Source organism: Chenopodium album, chromosome 23, assembly GCF_948465745.1.
Source record: "Chenopodium album chromosome 23, dcCheAlbu1.1, whole genome shotgun sequence".
Lineage (NCBI taxonomy): Eukaryota > Viridiplantae > Streptophyta > Magnoliopsida > Caryophyllales > Amaranthaceae > Chenopodium > Chenopodium album.
The window spans coordinates 24,713,454-24,735,593 of NC_137856.1; the positions used below are offsets into that span (position 1 = coordinate 24,713,454).

The 22,140-nt window shown below is 34.6% G+C and overlaps 1 protein-coding gene across 2 annotated transcripts; it reads left to right on the forward strand.

The window, feature by feature from the left end:
• The first annotated feature begins 4,379 nt into the window (after positions 1–4,379).
• Positions 4,380–20,994, forward strand: LOC145607679 (ARM REPEAT PROTEIN INTERACTING WITH ABF2-like). 2 transcript variants are annotated; one of them, XR_014105603.1, is made up of 20 exons: positions 4,380–4,736; positions 4,864–5,021; positions 6,115–6,287; positions 6,381–6,501; positions 6,607–6,681; positions 6,826–6,920; positions 8,475–8,550; positions 11,455–11,562; positions 14,906–15,034; positions 15,150–15,218; positions 15,392–15,451; positions 15,536–15,659; positions 15,754–15,893; positions 16,862–16,925; positions 17,044–17,123; positions 18,293–18,357; positions 18,456–18,573; positions 18,669–18,793; positions 19,969–20,152; positions 20,389–20,994. XR_014105603.1 is itself a non-coding variant. In XM_081663272.1 (19 exons), the coding sequence occupies exons 1-19, from the start codon at positions 4,505–4,507 to the stop codon at positions 20,051–20,053; spliced, it is 2,097 nt and encodes a 698-aa protein (XP_081519398.1). In that variant the 5' UTR covers positions 4,380–4,504; the 3' UTR covers positions 20,054–20,994. The 2 variants fall into 2 exon arrangements, 1 of the variants encoding a protein (XP_081519398.1); XM_081663272.1 differs by having other exon boundaries at positions 19,969–20,994.
• Positions 20,995–22,140: the final 1,146 nt, after the last annotated feature.

The following is a 22,140-nucleotide window of genomic DNA, read 5'->3' on the forward strand; positions in this document are numbered from 1 at the left end:
GATCAGAGCTTTGCGCTTAATTTCGTTCCACAAGGGAGCTCGACTTTCCCTCGAGATTTTCAATCAATAGCCACCATATTTGGAATCTCCTCTAGATCTCCGGTGAATAGCCACTGGCTATGTGCCATTTTTGAGAACTCCATCTAATCCTCTAGTGTTTTTTCATAAAGAAATGGTTTACCCAACTATTTACCCCGATTAAGGTGGATTTTCATATTTAGGTGGAAGTTCTAGCCAAATTCTCCTCTCTGAGCTACCTTCAGCTACACCACTGACGCCGATCTCGACTATTTTTTTGCGAGAAGAGCATCAACTAGGGGGGGAAGTCTTCTCTCTCCTCCTTTTTTTTACCCAATCCTTTTTCATTTTACCCCCTCCCTATTTTATTTATCTTTTTTTAATCTGCAAATGTTATTTTTTTTTATTAGGGTATTGGACAGAGGGGCCTATACCTGGTAGGGGGCAATAGTTTCTCGTACAAATATGCATGTGGGGTTAGAGAGAGACAGAGAGAAAGAAAGAGGTGGTTAAGAATTAGGAGAGATAAAGTATTGTGAATTGATATAAAGTACAAAAAAGAAAAATAATGACAAATCATCAAAACAAAAATAATGTTGGCAAAAAGTACAACCTATAAATAGAAACAGGCACTTAATTTTGGTCACCCAAAAAAGGAATGCATGCGCATGTAATAAAGGGACGGAGGGAGTAGTTTTTATCATTTGTGTAAAAAAAAGAGAGGCAATATTTTTTGTATGAAAAATGTACTCCCTCCGTCCCCTATTGATAGTCACTTTTGCTAAAAAACACGGGAATGAAGGAGAATTAAACAAAGTACATGGGAACTAAAACACAATCATTTGCAAAACAAAAAAGGAGACAGAGAACTGATGCATTAAAAAGGGGCGGATTACAAGAGAAACCAATGGTTTTTTTTTTGTCTTTATTACACAACCAATGAAATAGTAGGATTTCAATACAAATCCATGTGATTATCTGTTAACCAATCACATTAGGAATAAAAATGTAGCCAGCCAATAGAATTAAAGTACACAGATTGATGACTAAACACATCAATTCATACACTTATAAAAACCCTTTCCTATTAAATTTTCAAATCATTTGAGAGGGAATTACACAATGAAATTAACAGACTCAACAACAAAAAAAATTTGGAGAAAAAAAAATTGGAACCCCTAAAAACATCATTGCCTCCTAATTAAAATGGCTTAAGACTTCTCTTTCGATTTGAACGATGATATGGCTGCAGCTGCTACTGCTTATGATGCTGAAATGGCAGAGGTTTTTGAGTATGATCTCAATTTTGCTTATGAAGATGGGTATGAATCAGAGAACTACAGCCAACATCAAACCCCTAGTTCAACAGAGGCAGCTCAACAAACAGGCAACCAGCATGAGACAGAGGAGTTCAACCAGACTCAGCAAGCAGCAGAAAATCAACAACAGCCAGATACAACAACAATCAACAAGAACCAATCAACCAACAGGGGAATGAAGTTCATCATCAGCTTAGGAGGCTCAGTAGTGGGGCTAGACTCAACATATTAATATGGCTGCTGACAAGGTCAACAAATGGCAAACTTAAACATGGATCTATTAAAGAAGCTTCCATTCATTTTAATCTGTGCACAAGAACAATTCTCAGAATCTGGAAGAAGGGAAAACAACAAAGAGAAGCAAATCAGGAGTTCCACATGTCAACAGGCTTCCACAACTGTGGAAGAAAGAGAATGAGCAACCAAATGAAACTCATATCATGTAACACATGACCTAAAGGGAGATGGTACCTTATGGTCATAATTATAAACACAATATCCCCAATGCCTTCTCAATTAACATAAGCTTTCATCATAGACCACAATATGCAACATAAACAGCCAACCATGAATCTTATGCAACAACAAGGCTTCCAATCAAAGGGCAAGAACAACAGGTAATAGGCAATCCAAATTAAATAGGCACTACCACCATCATCATTAATTAACATAAGCTTTCATCATAGACCACAATATGCAACATAAACAGCCAACCATGAATCATATGCAATAACAAGGCATCCAATCAAAGGGCAACAACATCAAGTAATAGGCAATCCAAAGTAAATAGGCATTGCCACCATTATCATCAATGACAGAAGTAATAGGCAAGCAAAGTAAATGCAACATAATCAAGCTAACAACCACCATATAGTAATATACGAACCAACAACTTAAAACCAACAACAAATTCTAATATGTCCAACAACTACAATGCAAAAGGAAACAACCAATCATCATGTTCTAATCTGTCCAGTCACAAAAAAAACCAATAAACAAACCAGCAATCTGTCCAACAACTCATCATAATAAACTTAGCCTTTTGACACAGCATCAGAATCCTTTTTAAGAGACAGCTTAGAAGGGGAGCAACCACCATCATCATCATTGGAGTCTGAGAAATCAAACTCTCAATTGTCATAGGCTGTAGGCAAACCCTTCTTCCTGGCTTGTCTTCTGTACCAATTATGAGGCCAGTAGTCAGAGTCTGCAGGTGGCATGCCTTCTGGGACAATTCCAAACCTTAGTCTCAGAGTCTCATTGCTGTAACTGTGCTCCCCATCACACCCACTGCCTAACTCACAATCCCTATCAGTGCATTGGTAGGTCTCAGATGTGTAGTGTGATCTAGAAAGAGCAAATTGCCTAGCATACAGTGAACTAGTTTGTTGTTCAAGAGGAATCCTAACAGGGGACTTGACAGGAGACTTGGGAGGAGATTGAAGTAAAGATTTGGAAGGAGGTTTGGCTAGAGATTTTGAGCTAGTTTTAGGTGGAGATTTGACAGGAGTTTTAGAAGAAGTATTGGATGGTTTATCAACCTCATCTCTAGTAGCCCTCTGCTTTCTATACATTTCATAGCTGTAGGTGTGATGAGAGTGTGATTCTTCTGAACCAGGGGACTCACTCATGGTCACAGGTAGCCTGAAAACAAAACCAAGCAAGGGACAAAAAAATAGGATGACATAAACAATAGTCCTGCAAGCTTAAACAACAACAAACCAACCAACAAGCAAGCAACCCGCAAACAAACCAGCGGGCAACCAGCAAGCTACCAACCAGCAAACAAACCAGCAGACTACCAACCAGCAAGGTATTAACCAACAAACCAACCAACCAACAAGTACCAAGAACACACATTCAACCAGCAATCTAAATACACAAATAATCCAAACTCATTGTCAAATACATGCATCCTTTATTTGTGCTTTGAAACATTCAAACAAAAGAACTCATGTTTTAACACTGTCAATACATACAGTGAACCACCCTAACTCAATTTGATTATCAATGAAAACTTAATCAAATGAACAATCAGCAAAATCTAATGCATGTAGTCAACAGTAAACCCTATATCAAGTTACAATTGAACCCCTAATCAAATGAACAGTAGTTCGAATGAACAGTGAAACCCTAGACCACATCAAGAAAAGATAAAAATCGAAACATGAAAGATCAAACTAAATCAGCATAATTAACAGACTCAACCTCATATAATTACCATGACTAACAGTGAAATAGATCGACACATATAGAAGATCAAAATCGAGACATGAAAGAGAAGAACAACACATGTACCCAATAACAGTAATCCACTCATATATTCACCCAAACTAAATCAAATGACAGGAGTATGTTCAAAAAATTGAAACTTGCGAATTAACATGAAAGCGAAGAACAAAATCGATACTTATCACCTGAATAAAGGGGCAGATTCACAAAATTTATTGAGGGCTTTGATCCGTTAGACCAAGTGAAGCACCGATCCACAAATTTCCCAGCGATTTTCAACCTCAAAAACGCCAAATCGAAGAGAGAGAATGAAGAAAATAGGGGTCTTCAATGGAAGAGTGTAGAAAAGGTAGAGAAATGATGAGAGAGAAACAAAGAGAGAGAAAATAACGTTACAAAAAAAAGAGTCAGAGTAGCAAAAATCTAGGAAGACCAACAATAAATTAAGGCACAAGTACAATTGCAAATATAAGGGCAATTCAGGAAGCTCAGGTAATAAAGACAAAAAAAATAAGGGTACATATGTCATTTTGATTTGGTACATGGCACCTGAAATTGTGAAATGTGACTAACATTTTGGGTTGTCAAAAATGGCAAAAGTGACCATCAATAGGGGACAGAGGGAGTATAATTTAAATAATTAAAAAAATGATGATGACAACACAAATCACATATAAAAATGAAGGGAAAATTTTTAATGTGTGAATGACACGTAGAATATATAGTTTAAAGGTTGATAATGTTAGCAATATTTTGTTTTTAGTAATAGTTAATATTCGTCGATAGATAAGTAACAAAACACAAACATGTCAAGCAATCAGTAGAGAGAGAAAACTTTTAAAATCCCAAAAATACCCTTCCAAATCTAATATTTCTGCTTTCCAAATTCTACTCAGTCTTTTTTCTCTTCTTCTTCGTCCCTTTGGGCTGCATCAATGGGGTCCAAGGAGTGGCAGGGGAAGGAAAATTCGAGCGACAGAAAAGGGCAAAAACGTAAATTAGACCAACAACAAGAAGAGAGAGAATCCGCCATTGTCACAGGTGAAGCTCTTCGTCGTGAGGTTTCTGCTCAGGTTGAGATTTTAAGCAACACCTATTCGTGGACTGAAGCCGATAGAGCCGCCGCTAAGCGTGCTACTCATCTTCTTGCAGATTTGGCGAAAAATGGTATGATTTTGCCCAATTTGTTGAATAATTTGGGTTTAATTTGAGATTTTGTGATGAATTAGGGGTTTTGATTTGAATGATCGATTGATTAGTGAAGTTTGTTGAATTTTTGTGGTTGTTGTAATAGAGGATGTAGCGAGTATAATTGTGGAAGGTGGAGCTGTTCCTTTATTGGTAAAGCATCTTAAGGCGCCGCCGTCGCCGGTTGAAGATGATGGCGTGAAGCCGTATGAGCATGAGGTTGAGAAAGCTAGTGCCTTTGCTCTTGGGCTTCTTGCTGTGAAGGTCAGTTAAGGTTTTTGATTTTAATTTCGATTTCGAATTTAGTGAATGTTTGTTGTGAATTGCCAAATTGTAGCAATATTGATTTGTTATGAAGTGTACATGATACTATAATGTAGCTTATTAGGAGATTTTAATGCATGACTTAAAGAATTGGTTTTTGTATTTATTTGATGCATGACTTGAAGTTCAGTGAAGGTTTTTAATCTTTTTTCCGATTGAATTTAGTGAATGTTTGTTGTGAATTTCTAAGTTATATTGATTTTCTATTTACCGGGTACTTAAGTGTAATATTGTAACTGTTAAGAGATTTTATTGCTTGACTTGAAAGAATTGATATGAAATTTTATTTTATGTATCTATTAATGTGATGATTAAAAGGGATAGGCAAACAAGTTTTTTTTTGCTGTTGTCAAGGTTTTTCTATAATGGAAATATATAATGGATCGTTCAATACCAAGTTAGTTGCGTTGTTTAAATGTTAAAAAATTAGAACGATGCAGAGTTACTAACTGTGGTTTTTGGTGAGGTATAGATATTCAGTATGCAAAGAGCTGGTAAGGTATATACAGCTGATAGTTCTTAGCAAGAAATGTTGGTGAACCATTTTAAGGATATTTGTAGGAGGAAACTAGTATCTGCTGTTGATTCTTACATAGATCTAAAGAAGGATTTGATTATCTTTTCATTCCAGTATTCCACACTTTTGGTTAGTTTACATTGGTGAACTTGCATATTGATGTGAAATCAGTTAGCAACTCAAAATATTTTGCATCCAATTGAAGTTCTAAATTTTATGAGATGATCTGCTTTGGTTTGGTAGATATTGATTCAACATGGTGCTATGCCACATCTATAGCATCTCTTCTTGCAATATATGTGTGGGTTAGTGTGTTACTTTTAGTATATGTATATGTGTGATTACTATTGTATGACTTTTTTGGCACCTTATATGAAGTACCCTCATACTCTTGAATTCCAAACTGCCAATCCATCTATTTTTCTGCAGTCGATTGGTTGGAAGTGGTATACCGTTTTGTTTATGCTTACAAAGCCTTGGTTATGTTTGTCACCCTTTGTATGATTCTGCTTGCAGCCAGAGCATCAACAGTCGATTGTTGATGCTGGTGTCTTACCTCTACTCGTAGATCTTTTGAAGAGGCACAAATGTGGCTTGAACTCTCGGGCTATCAATGGTGTCATTCGGAGAGCGGCTGATGCAATTACTAACCTTGCTCATGAGAATAGCAGCATCAAAACCTCTGTCAGGTTGGTTCAGAACTTTAGATTTCTTTTGCTGTATCTGAACTAGATAATTGCTGTGTTTTTCTAGCCTGACTTTGGTTCCTGGACTTTATCCAGGACGGAAGGTGGTATTCCACCCCTAGTTGAACTACTTGAATATAGTGATGCAAAGGTACAGAGGGCAGTGGCTGGGGCACTGCGCACTCTGGCTTTTAAGAATGATGAAAATAAGAAGCAGGTGATGGACCTTTCTGAAGCTAGCTTATCAGTTTATGTATATTGTTTTTAATAACAATTCTTCAAGTTCTTTAAGGCTTAACAGTTTTAATTTATGACCATACAGATTGTTGAATGTAATGCTCTTCCTTCTTTGATTCTGATGCTTAGATCTGAGGATTCTGCTATACATTATGAAGCGGTAATCTTTACTAAAGTTCATTTCAATGTAGTGGATTTTAATGTGATGGGGGTGTCGAAGCCCCTATTTTCCCTAATTTAATTGACATAGATGAAGTTTCTTGCACATATGTATATCATACTGTCTGCTTCTAATATTTTACAGGTTGGTGTGCTTGGAAATTTGGTTCATTCGTCTCCCAACATAAAAAAAGATGTCCTGCAAGCTGGAGCATTACAACCTGTTATCAGGCTACTCAGGTATTTTGCAGTTATATCTTTGATGGACTTGTATGTATCTGTCTCTTCTTTATAATTGAGACATTAATTTTTTGGTATTTTCTATGTGGGTTTCAGATATGTGTTTTTATTTGCTCATTTTTCCTTGCCATGTTTAGATATACTTTTGCCTACCTCAAAATGATGTAATGAAGTAACAGGACAATTAATTTAAATTTGACTTTGGCTTACAAAAAGTAGGAAATGTTATATCCCTCCGTCCTCATGTAAAAGCTTTGTTTATCGCAGGCCCAAGTATTTTGGAGAGGAATTGTTGTGGGGTATTGTTGATTAACAATGCGGCAAACAAACTTTGATGATGAGATATGAGTAAAAGTGAATAGATGTAATAATCCTTAGTTTTATGATGTTTGGCTGTTGAAAAGGGGCATCAGGATAAGTTAATTTGAAGAAAAGTGGGTGTATCTCCTTGTTATTCTTTCACTATTTTGTTTTCCGTAGTTTTCCCTTCAAGAGTGATGGAATAATTGTAAGTAATAGTGTAACACATTAAATTGCAAATACACTGGAAAGTCGAATACAACAGTGTAATGGGAATAATGTATTGTTTTTAGGGGAATTTAGAGAAAGTATGGTGGCATTAGAGGGATTTTGTTGATTAAAAGTGATAAAAAAAGAAGTTAATGAATGATGGATTCCACCCATAGGAAAATTGAGCTTTTATTCAAGACAAGAATTGGGAGAAATGGGGCTTTTATTTAGGGATGAAGGAAGTAGATTTTAATATATGTTGGTTGTCTTTCTTAATCCATCCGTTTCCAGAAATTTCAATGCACAGACTTGAGAACATAAAAAGTATATTTTTTGTAACTAAACCAAATAGATTTCACATGACCTTTTTTTTTTTTTTTTTTTTAATTTAATTTTTACTTATATATGTTCCTTAATACTCTTGGTCGAAATTTCCTTTTGTTCAAATAAAAAATTAAAGATAGAAGTAGAAACAGAGGGAGTGTTGGTTATTGGTAATCACTAAATCATCTGTAAAATTCACTGTGTATGTAGTTTCTTGAGCAAATTTCAAAGGTTGATTGTATGTCTTCTTTTCCTTTTCTTCTTGTTTCAAGCCTCATTTTATAAAGGTTCAGTAAGTAATGCATATGCTACCTTTTGAATTAATCTATCAGCTCCTGTTGCATACAACACCAACAATATCAAAGCCTTAATTCCAATGATGGCTCCTATGGTCGTTAGTCGTCACCCTCTCCCTCCATTCCCATCTATTAAGTGCTATATGCACAAGTAAACCCAAGTTATTCATATCATTTTTTACTACTCTCATCATAGTTTTCTTCAGTCCCCTTTGTTACTTTTAAGATCATGTTTGTTGCTTAAATTGTATATTTTAGAATACTGTGTCTTCTGAACCAATGTGTCATTGTTGTGAATGTAATGAATTTCTTTTTCAGAATTAATGGCAGATCTTTTAATATAGATACTGATACATTTTAAACACTTCTTCTTTCCCTTTTTCTAAATACTGCTTATAACTGAGTAAATATTCTTGGTAAACAGTTCATGCTGCTCTGAGAGCCAGAGGGAAGCTGCTTTGTTACTTGGACAATTTGCTGCAACCGATTCAGATTGCAAGGTCTTTCACAGAGCTATGTTCTTTTTTATTTGTTTTAAAGTTTAGGAACATTCTTATCAGAAACTTGTCATATCTGCTTCATTTGTTCGGTTCTAATTCTTACAACAGTACTAGTCTGGATTTGGAATTAGGTAGTTTCTCACTAGTGACTCAGGATGCAGATATTTGGCAATCTTGAGGTATCTAGTAGAATATGGAATGAAATATTATCATTTATGGTTTTGTTGTTGTACCCATTTTTCTGAAAGAGAACTAAAAGAGTTATTTAGAACAAAATTATTTACTCCCTCCGTGTTTTCATAAGTGTTACGTTTACCAAATGCGGCCATGTTTTAATAAGTGTTACACTTCCTTTTTTGGCAAAAAGCTACATTTTTATATTATATCTTTCTCTTTCATGGTCCCCACCAAAATCCACTACTACTTTTTTTTTTTAATTATATCTTTCCTCTCACATTCAATAAACTATTTACTCCACTATCTTTCTTTTACAAATATTTAATACTCCAACTATCCCACTTACCTCTTATTTTATTTAAGTCAATTAACTTGTCTAATACTATGTGCCTGATTAAGTGTAACAATTATTAAAACACGGAGGGAGTAGCTTTGTTTATGTACATTACTATGGCGTGAGTTTTGGGCTATTAAAACTTAAGTCTCATTACGTTTTGATAATTAAGGTGACTGTTTGGGGTATTAGAATGCTATAATATTTGTGATTCACTCATTTTTAATGCCTGAGAAACTGTATGATTAAAGCATCTTCGTTATTGCCCTTACTAAAATGTACCATGCACGGAATTTATTCCTTGCGATGAAAGAATTATAGATATTTGTGTCAATAAAATTCTAAGTTATTTTTGTTCCTCAAAATATATATATATATATATATATATATATATATATATATATATATATATATATATATATATATATATATATATATATATATATATATATATATATATATATATATATAGTGGAATAGGTTGTTGGTGTTTTATTTTTTATTTTTTATTTGGATAGAATTTGAGAATTAAGAATTTGGAGAGGGGTTGTGGTTAAATTTGCAAAATGGCTCCTCAATTACATTATAACATTGGTATGTGTATGTTAAACTTTTCAATACTTAAAATTTCCTGTTTATAAGAGCTCCCTGGCCAAAGAAATTACTAGATATTAGGTGTATAATTTTTTAAGAGTTATAAATCTACTTCTTGAGTGTTTGAGACTATGATTAATGGACTTGTCACTTTATCCTGCTGCATCTATTTTGACATGGCACGGCCTGGATGCGGAAATGGAACTTGATTTGGAACCTGGAGAATGATAATGTTTGTGAACCACTCTGCCATTGCTTGCAAGTCTGACACAATCCTTAGAAGGGACAAGGATAAGCTGTCAAAATGTTTTGTTTTACTCTACCCTCTTCACTTGATCTTCTCCCTCCAATGCTTTGACCTTCCCCTTCTTTTCAGTTCTTTTTTCCTCATATTCCTTTTCTTCTATTTTTCCTATTTGCTTTCTTTTTGATTCCTTGTTCCTTATTGGAAAAAGAGAGCAGATGTTGGGATTTGTTACTTGAGCTGATGGAAGAGCTGCAGAATTTTCCTAGCACTTCAGTAATGAAAACTGGCTAGCTCGAAATGGTCTATATGATTGATGCGGCTTGGTAGTTAATGTAGGAAGGAGGATGGTGGAGAGAGGTAGTGCTAACTACTATGTGGGGTGCATCATTGGGTGCTAGGGTCTTGTGGTTGACAAGTGACTTATGTTCTGTCTCGTCAATTCCATTATCCCCTCTTCCCTTAGTTTTTTCAACAAATAAGAGAGCATGCTTTGATCATCAGACTTGAAATGCGGATATGGGTCCTAGAGTCTTCTGTAGGAAATTCTTAATTTCAAAAATGGGACACGTGTTTAAACAAATATAGCTATGGTCATTACATTTGGATAGGGACTTTATACATGTATAAATGCGTAGATAAAATTATTAAGTTTCTAGTTTTTGGCCAATATTGAAGTGTCAAAGTGTCCGCTCCTGTATGAAGTGGCAAGTATTTGACTTAGATTTTTGAAGTCAAATGAAGAATAAGCATCATAGGGAGATTGTACTCTGTTGAGGAATGGGTTTTGGGAGCAAGCATTGAGGGCATGGTGCTACATCTTGGTGTGGTTGAGTTAAAGAAAGGTGGGAGAAAAACAGAGATGATTCTGAGAGTATTGACGGTTGAGTGTTAGAAGGCTAGGGTTTGAATAGAGCTCTGGAGATGGCTTCTAGATAGTCATTTACTTCCCTTCTTTTGGTTTTTTCTCCTTTGTGAGGGTGGAATTGGGGTAGGCGTGATGGTGATGAGGAGCCTTTAAAATATATTTTTCTTTCCAAAAGCTTGTTAGAGCTACTCCAATAGTGAGATAGTAGCTTGCCTAACCACATCCTATTTACAAGTTACAACACCTTGAATCCAAATGGTAGGCTACGATGCCTTGTAGCTTGCATGTGTTATTTTTTTCCTATTTTTTTTGGCTTTGTCCGCTAATATAAGTCCTTTCGATGGTAAGCTTGTAGCTACACTTTTCACATAAATTGCAAGCAGGTCTTTTTACTCCATGATTCGAATTTTTTTTAGAAAGTAACAGCTTCTTGCACTTGTGCAATAGTCGTGACGCAGTTTGAAATTTGTGGGCCTTCGTTGGTATGTTCCTGATTTGAATGTAGTTGAGTGTTGACAAGGTTTTATGTAAGTTCTATTTATCTATCAATCTATCTGTTGTACCCTTCTCTGATGTGAGCATTGAAATAGTTATTTTCTCACTAAATTCCTTCTTCTTGCATCAAACTTATCATAAATAATAATAGCTATGTTTAAACCTGATAAACTTCCTTATTTTGGTTTCTAGATTCACATTGTTCAGAGAGGTGCTGTTCCACCGTTGATTGAAATGCTTCAATCCCCCGATTTACAGCTGAGGGAAATGTCAGCCTTTGCTTTAGGGAGGCTAGCACAGGTTAATATTTTACATGGTGCATACTTTAATCTTGATGTGGATGTATGAGTTAATCATGCTTACATGAATTAATTCTCTGCTTTTTTGTTGTACATTTAGAATTATATCTTAAAGTATTACAAGTGATTTACAGATGCTAGGATTAATTTGTATGGATAGGAAGTGCTTGTTTTTCAAGTTAAATATATTGTAAGGATACTTGGAACAAGAATGTAAACGTTGGCATACAAACGATTCCTTATGCGTGCTCATTACCCTTTTTATTCCCCTGTTATTTGGGCATGGGGGTTGAGTATTGCAATAGGAAGAGTTTTACTCAAGTACTTTGTGTCTCTGAGGCCTGTGTGGCTATGCCCACAGCGGCACATGTGAATTGGACTAATGTAGCCTACTGTGATATATGAAGCTGTCAAAAGGTGTTTAAAGCATGTAGCTAGTATGCTTGTTTGAGCTAGATGTATGCCTCCCAACTTAGCTAGTATGCAGGTTTGACATCTTATCAAAAAATGTATCTGGTTTGACATTGTAAGCTTCAAAGTTTACCATCGCCCTTATACTATACATACCTTTTTTTAAATATTTTTTTGAATCGGGGGGGGGGGGGGGGGGGGGGGAGGGAGGGGGAGGGGGGTGGGGTTCAAAGGACTCTCATTTAGCCTTGTATTTCTGCCACTGTGTTTTCTCTCACCTAGCCACCCCCTTATAGGGTCATATTGGTGTGTGTAGCCAGGATATTGAAGAAGCTAATGACATATTTTTGTGGTCTAAGGTAGGTAAAGAGAAGATTTGTTGATTATATGTGTTTTTATATCTAAGGAAGAGGCTAAGTGGGAGGCCTGGTTTTTGTAATATGGCATCTAAAGTCTTCTTGGTGGGAGAATTGTTGTGGCGTTTACTGCAATGGTTTCATGTAGCATAGTGTGATACAGGGGTGTGGTTTTCAAAGGATCGGCAGGGATCTGCTAATTTCCTATGCAATCCCTTGGAATTATTTTTGATGGGTTTCGTAATAATTCTTCCTTTTGAGTCAAGTATAAGGCGGGTAGTAGGGAGTCCATTGTATCTTGAGGAGCCTTTTAGTATCCATGTTCTTTCTCTCTAAAGATTGTGAGCTGCCTATTATAATACTCCAATATCATTGTTTCGGGTGAGCAAGATACTAACATGCCTTAGAATTTTCATTGTTTGGAGGGACATTCATGATTGGGAGTTTGGGAAGCTTACTAACCTGTTGAGCTAGCTTGATTTTTTTCTTGGTTGAAATTCCATGATTGAAAAAGGGTCCTATAATTGTCGTATATTTTACAGCAACCAAAAAAGCTCCAATTTCACAATTATTTCTTCTTTTCACCTTTCTATTTTTGAAGGCCAAGTTTTCAAATTAGGTGAAAGCTTTTGTTTGGGTTGCTAGTTTGGAGAAATTCAACACTTGAAATAATGTTGATTTGGAGTCTTGGAGACCACACTAAGCTTTGCCTCCTCATCCTGTACACTGTATTCCTTTCTAGGGAGGAGACAGAAAACTATTTATTCATGTATTCTCAGGTGGCAATGATTTTCTGCCAGAAGCTATCAGTTAAGTAAGCCTTTTGTTATAATGCTTCATTCACAGTTTCGGGTCATTATGCTTTTAATATATGAAAGAACAGTGCCTTTTTGGTGCAGCAGGCCACATGGTGTGGCCTGCTGCCAAGTCAACAAAAATAATGGGAGTTACTGGTATTGTCAGGGTTACTTGTATTTTTCGGGTGTTACTTGTATTTTTTTTTTTTTTCAGGTGTTACTTGTATGATTACTTATTTAGGGGTTACTTATATTTTTTTTTCAAGAGTTACTTGTATGGATTACTTATTCAGGGGTTACTTGTATCATTTAGGGGTTACTTGTTTTATTTTTTTCATGAGTTACTGATTACTTGTATTTTTTAGGGGTTACTTGTTTTTTTTTTAAGGGGTTATATGGATTACTTATTCCGGGGTTACTTGTATGATTAATTATTCAAGGGTTACTTATATGAGTTACTAGCTTATTTAAGGGTTACTTGTATGAGTTACTTATTCAAGGTTACTTGTTCAAGGGTTGCTTGTACGTATGCCCTATACCAAACCAGTAACACCCTACAAGTAACCCCGACCAAAATTAGTAACACCCTACAAGTAACCCATGACCAAAACCAGTAACATCGTACAAGTAACTCTTGAAAAAAATATTGTATTCTGGGTTACTTGTTTCTGGAGTTACTTGTAGAATGTTACTTGTATTCTGGGGTTACTTGTATGGAACACTTGAATGGGTTGAGTTACCCCAGACCAAAATCTCGTACCAAACCAATAACACCCTACAAGTAACCCCTGACCAAAACTAGTAACACCAATACAAGTAACCCCATAATACAAGTAATACCTACAAGTAACTCCTAACCAAAACTAGTAACACCCATACAAGTTACCCCAGAATACAGGTAACACCTACAAATAATCCCTGACAAAACCAGTAACACCCGGCCCATACAAGTAATCCCAGAAACAAGTAACACCTATAGTAACACCATACAAGTAACCCCTGCCGCACCATGTGGCCAGCCACATACAAAAATTTGTGATGAAATTTGGAAGGCGCAAGGGGCAAAAATATTTGGCTGGCCATCTTATTTGCTAATAATTGGGTTTTTTGGTTGGAGAGGAATGACAATTGTTTTTGTGGTTTGCAGTTTTCTATAATATCTACGTGGAATTGAATTTCTGATTTAATGAGAGATTGGAGGGTTTTCTTTTTCTTTTTTTTTTTTTTTTAATTTTTTTTTAATTATCTAGTTTTCGTAGCTGTTAGCCTGTTAATAGATTTCTGATCCTCTTTGCCTCTTTTTTTTTTCCTAATTCTTGTATCAATTTTGATGGATTTTTGTTTAAGAATAAGCCTATCTGTGGTATAACAGTAAGGAACCCATGCATGCTGACACTTCAATTTAAAATACATCATAACTTTGCCAGTTGCTATTATTCCCTTGACCTATCGTGTAACGATTAATATACAATATCAGAAAAACATCACAGATCACACTACCACCCATTTATGACAACTACCACCCATTTATGACATTAAATTAATGGCAAAAACTGTTCTACTCTGAAATCTTTTCTGCTGAGTACTCCAGCTCTGCAATCATATAAGATTACTCTCTCTCTCTCTCTCTCTCTCTCCCTCTCCTTTTGTTTTTTTTTTTTTTTTGGTTTTTGTTTTTTGTTTTTTTTTTTTTTTTTTTAAATTTTATATTTAATTTTAGTTTTATTTGTAACTCTTTCTCTGGGCCATCTAGTGAGACATTCATTGAATTTTTATTTAGGAGTCAAATAATCAAGCCGGGATTTCTCACAGTGGTGGTTTAGTGCCACTATTAAAGCTTCTGGATGCAAGAAATGGATCTCTTCAACACAATGCTGCTTTTGCCCTCTATGGTCTTGCAGATAACGAGGTATCTTCATCTATAATTTTGGATGCTCTGAATTGCATCAATTGGAACTTATTGATTTCTTGATTTAAATTTTCTTATCGGTTTAATATCACACCCTTGTTACTGAAATTTCTAGGATAATGTAGCTGATTTTATAAAAGTTGGTGGTCTTCAAAAGTTGCAGGAAGGAGAGTTTATTGTTCAGGTATGTTTCTTGCTGTGGTATATAACATTGTTTACTGCTCTGTTGTATTTGCTACTTGCTATAGCTTACAGGACTTAAGCAATAGGGCATTTGTGGGAGCTGTAAACTATTCCAGTTTACTCTTGTATTCATGGATCTTTTTCAAATGTTTTGTGCCAAACATGTGCTTTCAGGCAACCAAAGATTGTGTAGCCAAGACACTGAAACGATTAGAGGAGAAAATACATGGCCGGGTTAGTATTATGGAGTTCTATTGTTATATATGTCTTTAATCAATCAATTTTGAAAGCGCTTATAATCCAGTTATGCTTTTGAAGGTCTTGACCCACTTGTTGTATCTCATGCGTGTGGGAGAAAAATCTGTTCAAAGACAAGTAGCTTTGGCTCTTGCTCATCTGTGCTCTCCAGAAGACCAGAGATCAATCTTTATTGATAACAATGGTATGTCTTTTTCTATAGCTGCATGGTCTTAAAATTATTCCTATTCAATTGACATTCATATTTTGCCGTCATTGACATTATATTATTTGGCTAGGACTGGAATTACTTCTCGGGCTTCTCAAATCCACTAGTACAAAGCAACAACATGATGGTGCTATGGCCCTTTGTAAATTAGCGAGCAAAGCTATGACTCTTTCCCCCATTGATGCAGCTCCTCCTTCTCCCATATCACAGGTAACTTCCCCTTTATTTGATTCTCTATATTTTTTGCTAAGTGATGATTGTACATGGTATTTTCTTTGCTTAGATAAATTTCTTAGCTCTTTTAGTCAACTATTATACAAGGACAGAACCCATTGAAGATTTTGCTACTAATTTTGTTCTGTCATTGTTTCTTTTCTTTTAGATTTCATTGAAGATTCAAGCTCATATTCAATGAATATCTCTACAAGCTCATATTCAATTTCTTTGATCATCAATAAGTATAAATTAAATAAAAAACTAATTAATTAATTAAAAAAATAAATAAATAAAAATTGGTATTCGAAAACTATAAATTGAGACAGATAGAAAAATTCTTATTATTAGCAAAGTTAATGGTATTCCTAATGGAAAGTTAACAGTGAGGGCATAATTAATAAGAAATATAAAATATAAGGGTATCGTGTGTAACTTTCAAAAAGAGGTGGTACAACGTAGAAAATTGAAAAACACAAGGGTACGGGCATTGGTTTTTTAGAATGTTCTTGGTGTTTTTCTAAGTTATACCTTTTCTAAGGAATTTTGTGTACATGTTCTATAATAAGTTTGTTGTAAACACTGCTGCATATGTTCATAGACTTTATTTTAAAGTTATAAAAACTAAAAGGTTGATTACATTTATAAATACAACTATACAAGAAGTTCATAAAATATTACTCCAGTGTTTTGAAATTAAGGAAAAAGGCTAAAATTTAGAACACAATAATTTTTTAAGACGTGTTTTAGATTACTTTAGACTTAATTATAAGAATTTTGACTTCATGTTATAAACTCAAAGCATGTTGCTCAACAAAAAGTTTCATATGTTCTAAATACTTGATGGTAGTTTCGTCTGAAAAATAGGTGATGTCGATAATTAAATGCTGTGTGTCTGATATGAAGTTCTTGAAATTTTATTACTTTGCAGTTGGGGTTCTCATATATAGCAATTGGTTTTGCAGGTTTACTTAGGCGAACAGTATGTAAATAATGCAACACTCTCTGATGTTACTTTTCTAGTTCAAGGTTCAAAGTGCATCTATCTTGCTTGTTTATAGTATTTTATTATTCGCTTGTTCTGAACTATTGATTAATTATCTGAACACACTTGCACAAGTTCTAAATAACATTACATCAAATTCAGGCAAACGGTTCTTTGCTCATCGAATCTGCCTTCTTGCTTCATCTGATGCATTCCGTGCAATGTTTGATGGTGGTTATCGGGTGAGTTTTACTTCTCTAGTTAGATGAGTTAGGCCTTTTGCCTCCTCTATTAGCTTAGTACGCTGCTATATATTTGTTTAAGAGAAATACCAATTTTATTATTATATCTGTTTTGGAGGGTGTTTGAGGGAAACCATAAATATGCTGTGGGAAGACCATAATAATCTAATGTGAAAGATAAAATACTATAATGGGGGATAGATGTAGAGGGGGCAATATGGGCTTAAAGAAGAAATAATTTCTAGGAACACAAGCTTGCTCAATTTACTTTGTAATATGGCACGGGATGGTCTTCTGCATCATTCACCATGTGTTCTAGCAAGAAACATTAGCTTCGATGTTCTTTCTTTTTTTTTTAAAAATTAATTACTTTCCCTTATTTTTAAGGATATTTTTTTACTTTTACCACAAAAAAAAAACAAAAAAAATTCACGAAATTGTTTTTTACCCCCTAAACTTCTTAAAAGTTATATTTTACCACAAAAAAAAAAAAAAAAAAAAAAAAAAAAAAAAAATCTAAAAATTGTTTTTCACCACCTCCCGTTATAAAAAAATCATTTAATCTAATGGAATTTCAAAAAATCTTCGATTTTTGTGCCAAAGTCTGAAGACGTGCTCTTTAATGCTTTTGGGTCATTTTAGCTCTTTGGGTCCGATTTGAGGTCAGAATTGACAAAAAAATATCACAAATACCTCGTTTTGCCTACTAAAAAATAACCTCAATTTGCATGGAATACGCAAAATGAAGCACTTGCAATCATTTTTTTGTCAATTATGACATCAAATCGAACCCAAGGGCCAAAATGACCCCCAAAACTTCTAAAAAGCATGTTTTTGGCATTTAAATTGAAGACATATTTTTAAACCGTTAGATTTAACGTTCTCTTCACGGCAGGTGGTAAAAACCAATTTTTGTACCTTTTTTTTGTGGTAAAATAAAATATTGAGAAGTTTTGGTGGTTAAAAACAATTTCTTGTTTTTTTTTAAAATTTTTTTTTTATTTTTTAAATTTTTTTTTAATGGTGGTCAAAATAAAAATTAAAAAAAAAATAATCCTATTTTTAAAGCCGTGGAACTATGGTATTTTATGTAGAACAGACTACTGTGCACTCATTTATATGCTTGGAAATTTTCTAATAAGACCTATGATGTTATCACGGTGATACAGGAAAAGGATGCCAGAGATATAGAGATTCCTAACATCAGATGGGAGATTTTTGAGTTGATGATGAGGTTATTTAAATATGCACTTGTGTAGCGAATTCTGCTGAGGATTTGTAATATTAGCAATAGAATTCATGTGTCTTTATATTTCTGTCATTTTGTTGCAGATTTATATATACTGGATCAGTAGACATAAAACCAGACATTGCACAAGATCTCCTTAGGGCTGCAGATCAGTATCTTTTAGAAGGGTTAAAACGCCTTTGTGAATATACCATAGCTCAGGTGAGCTGACTGATTTATCATTCATTTCTTTGATTTATTTTTCTTCTATTGGATGATGACATATCATGAGTTATTGGTTTTTGTGATATATGAAGGATATATCCTTGGAGAATGTGTCAAGCATGTACGAGCTTTCTGAGGCATTTCATGCTGTGTCATTGAGGCAGGCTAGCATCCTTTTCATCTTGGAGCAGTATGATAAATTGAGTGATCAACCAGGGTATGTAGTTTCTCTAATATCTTTTCGTTAGCTTTACTAGTTGACTATTACCTCTATCCCTAAATCCAAGCCCCATTTCTCCTGGGCAAAAATAAAGGAGAGAGATTGTAGTGGGTTATTGTTGATTTGTTAAATATAGTTGAATATTATAAGAAGGTATTGTGAACAGTATATTGTTTTAAGAGGAGGTGAGAGATATTATAATTGGGGTAGAGGGGTTTTATTGATTTAAAGTGAATAATTGAGGGACCCTTCCCAAATGAGAATAGAGCCTTTACTTGGGGATGGGAATTTTGGGAGAGATGGGGGTTTTATCTATGGACAGAGGGAGTGTTTTCTTTTCTTTTTTTTTTTTTTTAAAAAAAAAGGTGAGAATTTTAAACTGGGTGTTTCAGGTATTCTGGTACAAATCTAAAACCAATTTAATTTGGTCTGTTGAAATTACAAGGCGAAGCTTGTTATATTTGTTATTTTTTGCAAAATCTGCTTGTTAGACTTAGGGTGATTATCAAATATATCATTTTTAGTTGCATTTATGATTTACTTTGGGCGGCACAAAAAAGATTGGAATCTTTGTCAACGTTTACTTTTGCTGCCCCACAAAAACTTAACGGTTTAATCTAGACATCAGCTTTAGAAAGCTAAACTGTCAACATCATTGTCTAAACTTTGTGAAGAACTGAAGACAATTGAAGGTTACTATTGAAAAGGTTGAATGTCCAAAGGCATTAAGGGAGCCAAACTGATAAAGTAATAGTAGCCGCATGCAAGTTAGCAAAATTCTAGATATCTAACATGAGGTGAATGATATATCTGTTTTGTTTGTCTGGCAAGTATTACCGACATCAGAAACAAGGGGTTAGTTGTCATGTGAGCCTTTGAAGTAAAGAAGCTAATACTCCCTCCAACTCTAATAGATTGCCCTGTTCCCCTTTAACATTGTAAAAATTATAATGAGTGGGTAGATAATTTTGTCCTTTTATATCTAAAATAAAATGGGGCAATCTTTTAGGAACAAATCAAAAAGGAAAATAGGGGAGTATGTGCTTACGAAGTTATGATTGGCTTCTACTTTTTAGCAATTTTTAATTCTTTTCTCAATTATATAATTGGTAACGATGCTTGAGTGAATAATATGTAGAATACTTGACTGACCTTTTTGTGGAATTGTGCAGGCATTCATCTCTTATGCAGCATATTTTGCCAGAAATTAGAAACTATTTTCTCAGATTACTCACCAAACCCAGTGCTCTGAACTAATGACTTAAAGCTGCCAGTTTTTTTTAACCCTCGATCCTTGAAGCAGCAAATTAAATCACCGACGAGCTAGAGTGCTGTGATTCCAGACATGACTCACAGGTCTCTTATGCCTTACATTTCTAAACTCCTAGCCTCTCACATCTTTTGTTTTCTGCTTGATGAGCTAAGCCACCTGCCTTATTTTTTTTCCAATTAATTTTCAACTGTCCTCACGAAGGCAAATATTGGTTATTATTATGGCAAGTCCTGTGCTAATTTTTTGAAGAAATAGAGCTTGACATCTCTGGAAGCAGTTATGTATCAAGCATATGTGAAGTCTGATCTGGTTTCCGCAGGGGCAGATTTAGGATATAGTGTGCATGCCAATGCATCAGGCTCAAACTGACCTCACTGAGAAAGTGTTTAAACAACCGTCAAAGCAACTAAGGTGACTTCTCACTGTTGAAACACTTGAAACAAATGATCAAAATTGAGAATGATGCTGTAAGAATTAGTGATGTTGACTAAATATAATTACCTTAAAGATGCGTCTGATTTACAGAGAATCTGGAAAGAGTACATCTTACTGTAAGCATAGAATCTTACCGTCTATATTTTCTCCTTTCGCTTGTATAATTGTTAAGGGAATGTAATTATGTTATCATGACTTCATTAGCTGGTGATTTTAGGTGCTTGTGTAATTAGGATGTTGTAGCAGCTCTTATATTAACTAGTGTCGTAATGAATGACGTGTCGCAATATAAATATTTGGCAAATCGAGCAGGTCAGGCCGAGTCATGAACTCATGATCTTGGTTACAGGTTATTTTGGACCGTACAAGTAGGTGTATCTAGTTGCTTCTACTCAGGTCAATCCGTCTTGTATGGTTTAACAGATTGAGTCATATTTGTGGGCTGGAATTTGGTTTTATACTCTTATCAACAATGTGTTATTCTGAACAATTTTATACTTAAGTGTGAAGTAAAACTTTTTTTATTTTGAAGTCAAGTGTGAAGTAAAGTTCTGAGTGGTTAGGTTTCAGTTTTCTCCCAATTGTTGTTGTGGAGGGATTGAACACGGGTCCTCCCTATCAAGTATAATCTCAATCACCACTATATCAACAGTCAATTGATATGAAGTAATTAACAAAAACAAAATTGACAAAGGAAACAAACAAATTAAATTGGCTAAAAGCGAAAATCCTATAAAGCTGCTACTAACAAATTAAACAAATTAAATTGGCTAAAAGCGAAAATCCTTCTAGCTTGCTTATTTAATTGAGCCCTTAATCATCGAACTAAATTTATCTAGCTCGGTCTTGGGCTTTTAACATACGGTCATAAAATACGATTAAACTCCAATATTTTTAGTGGCTCAATAAGCTCAGAAATTGACATAAATAAGCAATTTTTTACAAAATAATACCAACTCTACAAAACAATAGAAAACGTATATTAGTAATAAAAATAGCTCTTCAGAGCTTATATAAATACAAATATGATTGTGGGACGGGAAATAAAAATTTATATAAAATAGACTCAATCAAATTATCACGAAGACTTAAAGTAATTAGCTAGGATTGCCAAAGAGGACCTTCACTCTTTTAATTTTAGAGGAAAACCAAATTGAAGTAACGCAACAAGAAACTCAATTAAATATATCATATGATTGCCAATCAAAATTTCAAAAAATTCCTTTATTGATTTAGAAAGAAATCGTAACACAAATGACAAAATAATACAGCTAAGTGATGAAACAAAACTTTTGTAAAGTGAGAAATGTATTGTAAGAAATGGTAGTTGCCATCAATCATAAGCCACAACAAAAGGTGTATTAGCCATGTGAAGTGTGAACTTCAATCTAACAACAAAAAAAAAGTCAATATTAAAGTGGCATATCTTGATAAATAATACGTTTACAAATTATTCTCAACCATTACTTAATAACATCATTTCCACTCCACAACTCATCTTCACTTTCCCAAAACACCTGTGAACCACATCAATTTGTTTTAGCTTTCACACCCTTAAACTTGATACTCTCTAAAAAGTTGTAAATTTTATAGTGTCAAGCTAAGTAAGGTAAGTGTTAGATTACGGGAAAACTCC